Source organism: Petromyzon marinus (genome assembly GCF_048934315.1).
Source record: "Petromyzon marinus isolate PM22_M1 ecotype Great Lakes invasive population chromosome 75 unlocalized genomic scaffold, UKy_Petmar_22M1.pri1.0 chr75_unloc.3, whole genome shotgun sequence".
Lineage (NCBI taxonomy): Eukaryota > Metazoa > Chordata > Hyperoartia > Petromyzontiformes > Petromyzontidae > Petromyzon > Petromyzon marinus.
The window spans coordinates 503,660-518,297 of NW_027422615.1; the positions used below are offsets into that span (position 1 = coordinate 503,660).

The window sequence follows — 14,638 nt, forward strand, 5'->3', positions numbered from 1 at the left end:
GATGCACCACCTGTGCCCCCTACTGTGTCAACCTGCTGTGCTTTAGCCACCCGGCGCTCCGCTCGTTGTTCTGAGCGTCGCTCCTCCGCCCTCCGTTGTTGTTGGAGGGCGACTGCCTCCAACTGCCCAGTAGCAGCGTCCTTCACGAGCCTCCTCCACAGAGGCCGATCTTGACACCGCTGGTACCGGTCATCGGCAAGTCCACTCAGCTCCACGTCCTCCTGTACCACATCACTCCATCTCTTCTCTAGCCCGTGCCGCGCCCGTTTAGCCCCCTCGATCTGGCCAAACAAAAGCTGTTTTGGCATGCGGTGGCTGGGCATGCGGGCTACATGACCCAGCCATCGCAGCCTTGCCTGCCGGAGGAGCTCACCGATGGGACCCTGCCCAGATCTTTCAAGGATTTGTGAACTCCTCGCACAATCCAGCCTGGTTAAACCCAGGATGGATCGTAGGCAGGCCAGCCTAAATGTTTCCAACCGGCGAAGATGTTCCATTAGGGGGGGTCCACGTTTCGCAAGCGTAGAGAAGGGAGGAAATGACTGTGGCCGAGAAGACCTGAAGCTTCGTCCAGGGCGACAGACCAGGTAGCTTCCGCACGGCGTTACGCAACCGATGAAAAGATATTGCCGCTCGACTGATTCGGAGTGAGACCTCTGCTGTTAAACTGGAGCCGGTCATAAGCACACTGCCCAGGTATGGGAAACTCTCCACTCTCTCCACAACTGCCCTATCACCGATTGGGAGTTGTGGGGGTGGAGTGTCCGATGGTACAAAATACCCAGGCAGGTGCTTAGTTTTAGTGGGGCTGATGGTAAGGCCCCACCCTCTTGGTGGCAAGCTTCAGTCTCAGCAGCAACGTCTCCAACTCCTCCTCTGAGTGAGCGACAATTACCAAATCATCAGCATACATAACGTGGTTGAGCAATAGGGAGCCGTCTCTTCACCGCACCCGGGCATCGATCAGCCTCCCATTGTATCTGTACCAGATGGAAATTTCTCTGGAACAGCCATCAAAGGCTTCACGAACTACGTGATCGAAAAAGATGTTAAATAATGTGGGAGCCAGAGGACATCCCTGTCGCACCCCAAGGTGAACAGGGAATGGCTCCGACTCCGGGCCACGTAGTTTTACCCGGGCCTGCTCACCATCACGAAGGTCCTTAATCATCGTGAGCAGGGGGTCAGGGACTCCAAAAGCATGAAGAACAACCCAGAGCCCAGGCCTACTGATGGTATCATAGGCCTTGACCAGGTCAATAAAGCAAAGATGTAGGTCTTGTTGGAATTCCCTACACCTCTGCTGTAGCAAACGGACAGAAAATACGGCATCTGTGCAGGACCGCCCCTTCCTAAACCGCATTAGGGCTCCGCAAGCCTCTCCTCGGCGTGCCTGGCAAGGCGATGTTGAATAATCCTTGCCAGGACCTTTCCCGGTACACTGCGGAGTGAGATGCCCCTGTAGCTGTTAGTCTATGCGGTCCCCCTTCTTAAAGAGGGGGACCACAAGGGCATCTTTCCAATCCTGCGGAACCCGTCCAGTGGTCCAGACTGTTGTTATGATGTCATATAGGGCAGTCTGTGCACAAACGCCACCCTCCCTCAGCATTTCGCTTGGGAGATCATCTCTGCCCGGTGTCTTTCCTGGTCTCAGACTCTGGATCGCCTTCAGTACTTCCTCAACGGATGGCACCACAGCCAGCCACTCGCAGGGGGTGACTTCTTCCTCCTAATATTTGAGGCACGGCAGCCTCAGCAGGGTCATCCCCACTTTGTCCCACGGTGTTTTCCATGTCGAGGGATTTCTCCTCCCCCAGGACTTCACATAAATGCTCAGCAAATCTGCAAACCTGTGCCTGGGGGTCAGAGATTGGATCACCGTTTTTCCCCCTAATGATGGTAATAGATGTGCTGCTGCAGGTTAATTTTTGATGGAGTTAAATAGGGATTTGTGATCGTGGGCCATTGAGGCAGACTCCATCTCCTCAGCAACCCGCGACCACCACCCATCCTTGCAGCACCTCACGGCTCTCCGAACCTCCGAGCGAAGGCTGCGGTAAGCCTCATTCTCTGATTGGGATGCTGTAGATGATTAGTGGGCCTGTCACTTTTTCTCAGCCATTCTGAACACCTCCTCTGTCAGCAAGAGTTTCTGGGGAGGTCTGGACCGCATACTCAAAGCAGCCATTGCAGCTGCATGAGTCAGTCCTAAACCTCGCCCATTTCCCCTCGACATCTGGAGGAGTGGGGGACGATGCCAACCCCAGCCGCAAGCGATGATGAAATTCTCGCTTGCAACTTTCATCAGATAGCTGAGACCAGGGCACTTTATGTTTGAATGGGGTCCTTGGGTGTACACCTACCATGGGAGTGTAAGAATGGCAAGCGCATCTTACAGATGACAATTCGAAGGTCAGAGGGCAGATCAGCTCCACGGTAGGTCCTGGTGTCGAGGACATGGGCTCGCATCCGCTGGTCCGTCACTGTGTAGTCCAGCAGATGTTCTTGCTTGGACCCGGCATGCATCCATGATGTTGTGTGGAGGCGCCGATGCCGGAACAGCGTGTTGGTAATTACAAGCCCATGGGCTGCACAAAAATCTAGCAGCCTCCTACCGTTGTTATTGAGCTGATCTGGCCCATGCCTTCCAATCACTCCAGACCAGGTGCCAGCATCATGACCAACTCGGGCATTGAAGTCACCCAACAAGATGACTATCCCAAGGGGCCACTTGAGCTAGCACCTGTGACAGGAGGTCGTAGAAGGCATCTGACTCATCGGCCTTGCCTGGATCCCTCCACGGATGTTTGTCTTCGGTGGGGGCATAAGTAACCACGACCACCACTCCTCGCCTCCGGTTGATGGGAAGGCGAGCCCAACATAGCCTGGGGCTTACAGCTTCCCACACCTCACCGCCACGCTCCCACGCCCCCCTTCATTTTGTTCAGAAGAAGAGCCCGCTCCTTGTTGTTTGGTAGTCTCCTGCCCCGAGTAGAGGACTGTCCACCCCTCATGGTGGTAGGAGACGGAGCTGGTCCACCGGACCTCCTGAATACCACAGATCCAGGCGGTATTATTCCAGCTCCCAACAGAGGAGTGGCAGCCTTTTCCTCCGCAGTGAGCATTCGAACATTCCACGTGGCCACACGAAGTGGCTTTTCGTTGTTTCTGGAGGAGCCCCGAGGTTAGAGATTCAATCTCCTGGCTCCGCCAGATGGGGTTTGGCCAGGAGACGTCATAGACGCCTGTCCTCCCGGGGCCTCCGGCACAGGCTTATTAATTCGATATTGTAGACTTGGTTTAGCGGTCATTTATTGAAGGTGGAGGGGTTACCAGCCCCCTCGCACCCGTCCAGAGCCCCCATTTAGCCGCTGTGGTGGTTACAAACGCCCCGAGGGGAAAGGCCAATTCGGAATTGTCCCTCCCCCGCCACAGCGCTGTCCACGACAGCGTTGTCTGCCCGGCACCACGGGGAGGTAGGGGCTTAAATTTTGATTTAAAGCTTTCGTGACTGCAGGGTTTTTTTTTTTCGGTAAAGTCACCACGTGGAAGGGAAACAATAAAATAATAAAAACATAAAACAACGAAATTCTCGCGACGTTTTGACTGCGACACAAGCAGCAATCATCATCAGGTGTGAAAACCTGATGATGATTGGGTTTCACACCTGACGATGATTTGCTCGTGTTGCAGTAGAAACGTCTTGAGAATTATATTGTTTTTTATATATATATTTTTATTATTATTATTTTATTGTTTCCCTTCTACGTGGTGACTTTACCGAAAGAACCTAGAATATAGAGGCAGGGGGTTGTTTTTGCCGGCCAACCACCCCATCACTGCGTGCTACAGTGCCGGTAGCCTTCATAGGTGCTCGCTAACAGCACTTGCCCCCTGCAGCCTGTCAAAGGCTACACGGGGGATCTTTGTCTTTGTGTGTGTGTGTGTATCCGAGCAGCCGGTCCTGAGCCTGCTCCCTCTAGGTCGACTCGGCCTCAAACGAGTATCCGGTACGCCACGGTGGTGTAGTAGACTTCGCCAGTGGGGGAGACAAAGGCGGCCGGGCGCGGTGGCTCTGTACGTGTGCCACAGTGGTGCCCGGTCGCCTTCAGAGGCGCTCTGCCGCTGCTAACGGGCGCTGTTGAGGCTACACGAGGGGGGGGCTGTCTCTTTGGCTTTGTCTTTGTGTCCAGCTGTGGGCCCATGGTACTGGACGCGCTGATCAAGATCAAGAACGAGGTCGACCCCACGCTGACCTTTCGGCGGTCCTGCAGGGAAGGTCAGACCTCTCGCACGCGCACACACGGGCACTCACACACTCGCACGCACACACACACACACTCGCACGCACACACACACACACACACTCACACACACACACTCACACACACACACGCACGCACACACACACACTCACACACACACTCGCACACACACACACACGCACGCACACACGCACACACACACGCACTCGCACACACACTCGCACACACACTCACACACTCGCACACACACGCACTCGCACACACACACACACTCGCACACACACTCGCACACACACTCGCACACACTCGCACACACTCACACTCGCACACACACACACACACTCGCACACGCACGCACACTCGCACGCACACTCGCACGCACACACACTTGCACACTCGCACGCACACTCGCACACTCGCACGCACACACACACTCGCACACACACACGCGCTCGCACACACACACTCGCACACTCGCACACACACACACACACGCACACACTCACTAACTCACCCACTCACTCACACACACACTCACTCACTCACACACTCACACGCACACTCACTCACTCACACTCGCACACTCTCACTCTCACACACACTCACACACACACTCACTCACACACTCACACACACACTCGCACACTCGTACATACACCCACACGCGACGTTGTTGACGGCGTTGTTGGCATGCAGGAATCTGTGGGTCGTGTGCCATGAACATTGATGGCATCAACACCCTCGCCTGCACCTGCAAGATCGACACGGGTCTGGGCAAGGCATCGCGAGTTTACCCCCTGCCCCACATGTACGTCATCAAGGACCTGGTGCCCGTGAGTCACCCACACGCTCGCTCACACGCTCACCCGCTCGCTCACACGCTCGCTCACCCACTCGCTCACACGCTCACCCACCCGCTCGCTCACCCGCTCGCTCACACGCTCGCTCACACGCTCGCTCACCCACTCGCTCACACGCTCACCCACCCGCTCGCTCACCCGCTCGCTCACACGCTCGCTCACACGCTCGCTCACCCACTCGCTCACACGCTCGCCCACCCGCTCGCTCACCCACACGCTCACACGCTCGCTCACTCACACGCTCGCTCACCCGCTCGCTCACCCGCTCGCTCACCCACTCGCTCACATGCTCGCTCACCCACTCGCTCACCCACTCGCTCACCCGCGCGCTCACCCGCTCGCCCACACGCTCGCTAGCCCACACGCTCGCTCACACGCTCGCTCACACGCTCGCTCACACGCTCACCCACACGCTCATCCAGACGCTCACACGCTCACCCACTCGCTCACCCGCTCGCTCACACGCTCACCCACACGCTCACACGCTCGCTCACCCACTCGCTCACCCACACACTCACCCACACGCTCACACGCTCGCTCACCCACACGCTCACCCACTCGCTCACCCACTCGCTCACCCACACGTTCACCCACACGCTCACCCGCTCACCCACTCGCTCACCCACACGCTCACCCACACGCTCACCCACACGCTCACCCACACGCTCACCCACACGCTCACCCACACGCTCACCCACTCGCTCACCCACTCGCTCACCCACTCGCTCACACGCTCACCCACTCGCTCATACGCTCGCTCACCCACTTGCTCACACGCTCACTCACACGCTCACCCACTCGTTCACACGCTCACCCACACGCTCACCCACTCACACGCTCACCCACTCGCTCACCCGCTCACCCACTCGCTCACCCACACACTCACCCACACGCTCACCCACACGCTCACCCACTCACACGCTCACCCACTCGCTCACCCACTCGCTCACACGCTCACCCACACGCTAACCCACTCGCTCACCCACACGCTCACCCACACGCTCACACGCTCACCCACCCACTCACCCACCCACTCACTCACCCACTCACCCACCCACTCACCCACTCACCCACCTATTCACCCACCCACTCACCCACCCACTCACCCACCCACCCACCCTTCTCCCCCCCCCCCCACTGTGTACAGGACATGAGTAACTTCTACGCTCAGTACAAGTCCATCTACCCACTCACTCACTCACCCACTCACTCACCCACTCACCTACCTACTCACCCACCCACTCACTCACCCACTCACCTACCTACCCACTCACTCACCCACTCACTCACCCACTCACCCACTCACTCACCCACTCACCTACCTACTCACTCACTCACCCACTCACCCACTCACCTACCCACTCACCCACCCACCCTTCTCCCCCCACGTGTACAGGACATGAGTAACTTCTACGCTCAGTACAAGTCCATCTACCCACCCACTCACTCACCCACTTACTCACTCACCCACTCACCCACCCACCCACCCTTCTCTCCCCCCACGTGTACAGGACATGAGTAACTTCTACGCTCAGTACAAGTCCATCTACCCACTCACACACTCACCCACTCACCCACCCACCCACCTTCTCCCCCCACCACTGTGTACAGGACATGAGTAACTTCTACGCTCAGTACAAGTCCATCTACTCACCCACTCACTCGCTCACCCACTCACCCACCCACTCACCCACTCACCCACCCACCCACCTTCTCCCCCCACCACTGTGTACAGGACATGAGTAACTTCTACGCTCAGTACAAGTCCATCTACCCACTCACACACTCACCCACCCACCCACCCACTCACTCACCCACACACCCACCCACTCACCCACCCACTCACTCACTCACTCACCCACTCTCTCCCCCCACGTGTACAGGACATGAGTAACTTCTACGCTCAGTACAAGTCCATCTACCCACTCACTCACCCACTCACCCACCCACTCACCCACCCACTCACCCACCCACCTTCTCCCCCCACGACTGTGTACAGGACATGAGTAACTTCTACGCTCAGTACAAGTCCATCTACCCACTCACTCACCCACTCACCCACCCACTCACCCACCCACTCACCCACCCACCTTCTCCCCCCACCACTGTATACAGGACATGAGTAACTTCTACGCTCAGTACAAGTCCATCTACTCACCCACTCACTCGCTCACCCACTCACTCACCCACTCACCCACCCACCCACCTTCTCCCCCCACCACTGTGTACAGGACATGAGTAACTTCTACGCTCAGTACAAGTCCATCTACTTACCCACCCACTCACCCACCCACCCACTCACCCACCTTCTCCCCCCACCACTGTGTACAGGACATGAGTAACTTCTACGCTCAGTACAAGTCCATCTACCCACTCACTCACCCACCCACTCACCCACCCACTCACCCACCCACTCACCCACCCACTCACCCACTCACCCACCCACTCACCCACCCACCTTCTCCCCCCACTACTGTGTACAGGACATGAGTAACTTCTACGCTCAGTACAAGTCCATCTACTCACCCACCCGCTCACTCGCTCACCCACTCACCCACCCACTCACCCACCCACCCACCTTCTCCCCCCACCACTGTGTACAGGACATGAGTAACTTCTACGCTCAGTACAAGTCCATCTACTCACTCACCCACCCACCCACCTACCCACCCACTCACCCACCCACTCACCCACCCACCCACCTTCTCCCCCCACCACTGTGTACAGGACATGAGTAACTTCTACGCTCAGTACAAGTCCATCTACTCACCCACTCACTCACTCACCCACCCACTCACACACCCACCCACCCACCCACCTTCTCCCCCCACCACTGTGTACAGGACATGAGTAACTTCTACGCTCAGTACAAGTCCATCTACCCACCCACTCACTCACACACTCACCCACTCACCCACCCACCCACCCACTCACCCACCCACCCACCCACCTTCTCCCCCCACCACTGTGTACAGGACATGAGTAACTTCTACGCTCAGTACAAGTCCATCTACCCACTCACTCACCCACTCACCCACCCACTCACCCACCCACCCACTCACCCACCCACCCACTCACCCACCCACCCACCACTGTGTACAGGACATGAGTAACTTCTACGCTCAGTACAAGTCCATCTACCCACTCACTCACTCACCCACTCACCTACTCACTCACCTACCCACTCACTCACTCACCCACTCACTCACCACTCACCTACCTACTCACCCACTCACCTACCCACTCACTCACTCACCTACTCACTCACCCACCCACACACTCACTCACCCACTCACCCACTCACCTACCCACCCACTCACCTACCCACTCACCCACCCACCCACTCACCCACCCACCCACCCACCTTCTCCCCCCACCACTGTGTACAGGACATGAGTAACTTCTACGCTCAGTACAAGTCCATCTACCCACTCACTCACCCACTCACCCACTCACTCACTCACCCACTCACCCACCCACTCACCCACCCACTCACCCACCCACCCACTCACCCACTCACTCACCCACTCACCCACCCACCCACCTTCTCCCCCCACCACTGTGTACAGGACATGAGTAACTTCTACGCTCAGTACAAGTCCATCTACCCACTCACTCACTCACCCACTCACCTACCCACCTACTCACCCACCCACTCACTCACCCACTCACCCACCCACCCACCCACCTTCTCCCCCCACCACTGTGTACAGGACATGAGTAACTTCTACGCTCAGTACAAGTCCATCTACCCACTCACTCACTCACTCACCCACCCACCCACCCACCTTCTCTCCCCACCACTGTGTACAGGACATGAGTAACTTCTACGCTCAGTACAAGTCCATCTACCGACCCACCCACCCACTCACCCACCCACTCACCCACCCACCCACTCACCCACCCACCCACCCACCTTCTCTCCCCACCACTGTGTACAGGACATGAGTAACTTCTACGCTCAGTACAAGTCCATCTACCCACTCACTCACCCACCCACACACCCACCCACTCACCCACCCACCCACCTTCTCCCCCCACCACTGTGTACAGGACATGAGTAACTTCTACGCTCAGTACAAGTCCATCTACCCACTCACCCACCCACTCACCCACCCACCCACCCACCCACTCACTCACCCACTCACCCACTCACCCACCCACCCACCCACCTTCTCCCCCCACCACTGTGTACAGGACATGAGTAACTTCTACGCTCAGTACAAGTCCATCTACCCACTCACCCACCCACTCACCCACCCACCCACCCACTCACCCACCCACCCACCCACTCACCCACTCACCCACCCACCCACCCACTCACCCACCCACCCACCCACCTTCTCCCCCCACCACTGTGTACAGGACATGAGTAACTTCTACGCTCAGTACAAGTCCATCTACCCACTCACTCACCCACTCACCCACTCACTCACTCACCCACTCACTCACCCACCCACTCACTCACCCACTCACTCACCCACTCACCCACCCACTCACACACCCACCCACCCACCCACCTTCTCCCCCCACCACTGTGTACAGGACATGAGTAACTTCTACGCTCAGTACAAGTCCATCTACCCACTCACTCACCCACCCACTCACTCACCCACCCACCCACTCACCCACCCACCCACCCACCCACCTTCTCCCCCCACCACTGTGTACAGGACATGAGTAACTTCTACGCTCAGTACAAGTCCATCTTCCCACCCACTCACCCACTCACTCACCCACTCACCCACTCACCCACCCACCCACCCACTCACCCACTCACCCACCCACCCACCTTCTCCCCCCACCACTGTGTACAGGACATGAGTAACTTCTACGCTCAGTACAAGTCCATCTACCCACTCACTCACCCACTCACCCACCCACTCACCCACCCACCCACCCACTCACCCACCCACTCACTCACCCACCCACCCACCTTCTCCCCCCACCACTGTGTACAGGACATGAGTAACTTCTACGCTCAGTACAAGTCCATCTACCCACCCACTCACCCACCCACCCACCCACCTTCTCCCCCCACCACTGTGTACAGGACATGAGTAACTTCTACGCTCAGTACAAGTCCATCTACCCACTCACTCACTCACTCACCCACCCACCCACCCACCTTCTCTCCCCACCACTGTGTACAGGACATGAGTAACTTCTACGCTCAGTACAAGTCCATCTACCCACTCACTCACCCACTCACCCACTCACCCACTCACCCACCCACTCACCCACTCACCCACCCACCCACCCACTCACCCACCCACCCACCCACCTTCTCCCCCCACCACTGTGTACAGGACATGAGTAACTTCTACGCTCAGTACAAGTCCATCTACCCACTCACTCACCCACTCACCCACCCACCCACCCACTCACCCACTCACCCACCCACCCACCCACTCACCCACCCACCCACCCACCTTCTCCCCCCACCACTGTGTACAGGACATGAGTAACTTCTACGCTCAGTACAAGTCCATCTACCCACTCACTCACTCACTCACCCACCCACTCACTCACTCACCCACTCACTCACCCACTCACTCACCCACTCACCCACTCACCCACTCATCCACCCACCCACCTTCTCCCCCCACCACTGTGTACAGGACATGAGTAACTTCTACGCTCAGTACAAGTCCATCTACCCACTCACTCACCCACTCACCCACCCACTCACTCACCCACCCACCCACTCACCCACCCACCCACCCACCTTCTCCCCCCACCACTGTGTACAGGACATGAGTAACTTCTACGCTCAGTACAAGTCCATCTTCCCACCCACTCACCCACTCACTCACCCACCCACCCACTCACCCACCCACCCACTCACCCACCCACCCACCCACCTTCTCCCCCCACCACTGTGTACAGGACATGAGTAACTTCTACGCTCAGTACAAGTCCATCTACCCACTCACTCACCCACCCACTCACTCACTCACCCACCCACCCACCCACTCACCCACCCACCCACCCACTCACCCACCCACTCACCCACCCACCCACTCACCCACCCACCCACCCACCTTCTCCCCCCACCACTGTGTACAGGACATGAGTAACTTCTACGCTCAGTACAAGTCCATCTTCCCACCCACTCACCCACTCACTCACCCACCCACCCACTCACCCACCCACCCACTCACCCACCCACCCACCCACCTTCTCCCCCCACCACTGTGTACAGGACATGAGTAACTTCTACGCTCAGTACAAGTCCATCTACCCACCCACTCACTCACCCACCCACTCACCCACCCACTCACCCACCCACTCACCCACTCACTCACCCACCCACCCACCCACCCACCTTCTCCCCCCACCACTGTGTACAGGACATGAGTAACTTCTACGCTCAGTACAAGTCCATCTTCCCACCCACTCACCCACTCACTCACCCACCCACCCACTCACCCACCCACCCACTCACCCACCCACCCACCCACCTTCTCCCCCCACCACTGTGTACAGGACATGAGTAACTTCTACGCTCAGTACAAGTCCATCTACCCACCCACTCACTCACCCACCCACTCACCCACCCACTCACCCACCCACTCACCCACTCACTCACCCACCCACCCACCCACCTTCTCCCCCCACCACTGTGTACAGGACATGAGTAACTTCTACGCTCAGTACAAGTCCATCGAGCCCTACCTCAAGAAGCGAGATGAGTCCCAGCAAGGCCAAGCTCAGTATCTCCAGTCGGTCGAGGACCGCGACAAACTGGTGACCCTTACCGTGACCCCTGCCGTGACCCTTACTGTGACCCCTGCCGTGACCCCTGCCGTGACCCCTGCCGTGACCCCTGCCGTGACCCCTGCCGTGACCCCTACCGTGACCCCTGCCGTGACCCCTGCCGTGACCCCTGCCATGACCCGCGCCGTGACCCCTACCGTGACCCCTGCCATGACCCGTACTGTGACCCCTGCCGTGACCAACCCGGTGACCTGCGCCGTGACCCCTGCCGTGACCCCTGCCGTGACCCCTGCCGTGACCCCTGCCGTGACCCCTGCCATGACCCGCGCCGTGACCCCTACCGTGACCCCTGCCATGACCCGTACTGTGACCCCTGCCGTGACCAACCCGGTGACCTGCGCCGTGACCCCCTGCCGTGACCCCTGCCGTGACCCCTGCCGTGACCCCTGCCGTGACCCCTGCCGTGACCCCTGCCGTGACCCCTGCGGTGACGCAGCTGTGTCAGTGGCTGACACAGCTGCGTCACATTGATGACAGGCCGTACAGAGCAAGCTCTTGATTGTTCCTCTCACCCCACTCACACCCCACTCACTCACCCCACTCACTCACCCCACTCACTCACCCCCCTCACTCACCCCCCTCACTCACCCCCCCTCACTCACCCACTCACTCACCCCCCTCACTCACCCCACTCACTCACCCCCCTCACTCACCCCCCTCACTCACCCCCCTCACTCACCCCCCTCACTCACCCCTCACTCACCCCACTCACTCACCCCCCTCACTCACCCCCCTCACTCACCCCCCTCACTCACCCCCCTCACTCACCCCACTCACTCACCCACTCACTCACCCCACTCACTCACCCCCTCACTCACCCCTCACTCACCCCCCCTCACTCACCCCACTCACTCACCCCCCTCACTCACCCCCTCACTCACCCCCCTCACTCACCCCCCTCACTCACCCCCCCTCACTCACCCCCCTCTCTCACCCCACTCACTCACCCCACTCACTCACCCCACTCACTCACCCCCCTCACTCACCCCTCACTCACCCACTCACTCACCCCACTCACTCACCCCCTCACTCACCCCACTCACTCACCCCTCACTCACCCCCCTCACTCACCCCCTCCATCACCCCCCTCACTCACCCCCCTCTCTCACCCCCCTCACTCACCCCCCTCACTCACCCCCTCACTCACCCCCCACTCACCCCTCACTCACCCCCTCACTCACCCACTCACTCACCCCCCTCACTCACCCCCCTCACTCACCCCACTCACTCACCCCACTCACCTCACCCCCTCACTCACCCCCCTCACTCACCCCCCTCACTCACCCCCCCTCACTCACCCCACTCACCACCCCACTCACTCACCCCCCTCACTCACCCCCTCACTCACACCCCCCTCACTCACCCCACTCACTCACCCCCCTCACTCACCCCCACTCACCCACCCCACTCACTCACCCCACTCACTCACCCCCCTCACTCACCCCCTCACTCACCCCCCTCACTCACCCCTCCTCACCTCACCCCCTCACTCACCCCCCTCACTCACCCCCCTCACTCACCCCCTCACTCACCCCCCTCACTCACCCCCCTCACTCACCCCCCTCACTCACCCCCTCACTCACCCCCCTCACTCACCCCCCTCACTCACCCCTCTCACTCTACCCTCCCCACTCACTCACCCCACTCACTCACCACCCTCACTCACCCCCCTCACTCACCCCCCTCACTCACCCCACTCACTCACCCCACTCACTCACCCCCCTCACTCACCCCCCTCACTCACCCCCCTCACTCCCCCCCCTCACTCACCCCCCTCACTCACCCCACTCACTCACCCCCCTCACTCACCCCCCTCACTCACCCCCCTCACTCACCCCCTCACTCACCCCCCTCACTCACCCCACTCACTCACCCCCCTCACTCACCCCACTCACTCACCCCCTCACTCACCCCCTCACTCACCCCTCACTCACCCCTCTCTCCCCCCCCTCAATCACCCCCACTCACTCACCCCCCTCACTCACCCCTCTCACTCACCCCCACTCACCCCCTCACTCACCCCCCATCACTCACCCCACTCACTCACCCCCCTCACTCACCCCCCTCACTCACCCCCTCACTCACCCCCTCACTCACCCCACTCACTCACCCCCCTCACCTCACCCCCTCACTCACCCCCTCACTCACCCCCCTCACTCACCCCCCTCACTCACCCCCCTCACTCACCCCCTCACTCACCCCACTCACTCACCCCCCTCACTCACCCCCCTCACTCACCCCACTCACTCACCCCCCTCACTCCCCCACCCCACTCACCCCACTCACTCACCCCACTCACTCACCCCACTCACTCACCCCCCTCACTCACCCCCCTCACTCACCCCCCTCACTCACCCCCCTCACTCACCCCCCTCACTCACCCCCCTCACTCACCCCCCTCACTCACCCCCCTCACTCACCCCCCTCACTCACCCCCCTCACTCACCCCCCTCACTCACCCCCCTCACTCACCCCACTCACTCACCCACTCACTCACCCCCCCTCACTCACCCCCCTCACTCACCCCCCTCACTCACCCCCCTCACTCACCCCCCTCACTCACCCCCCTCACTCACCCCCCTCTCTCACCCCCCTCACTCACCCCCCTCTCTCACCCCCCTCACTCACCCCCCCTCTCTCACCCCCCCTCACTCACCCCACTCACTCACCCCCCTCACTCACCCCCCCTCACTTCACCCCCCTCACTCACCCCCCCTCACTCACCCCCCCTCA

General features: G+C 59.4%; 1 protein-coding gene across 1 annotated transcript in view; it reads left to right on the plus strand.

The window, feature by feature from the left end:
- LOC116958292 (uncharacterized) overlaps positions 1-12,484 on the plus strand; it is a 39,231-nt gene extending 26,747 nt beyond the window's left edge. Inside the window, exons 4-6 of the mRNA XM_076058471.1 lie at positions 4,194-4,279; positions 4,962-5,098; positions 11,759-12,484. Of these exons, the coding sequence (XP_075914586.1) occupies positions 4,194-4,279; positions 4,962-5,098; positions 11,759-12,376 (841 nt within the window). The 3' untranslated portion in view covers positions 12,377-12,484. The remainder of the gene's footprint in view (positions 1-4,193; positions 4,280-4,961; positions 5,099-11,758) is intronic.
- The last annotated feature ends 2,154 nt before the right edge of the window (positions 12,485-14,638 follow it).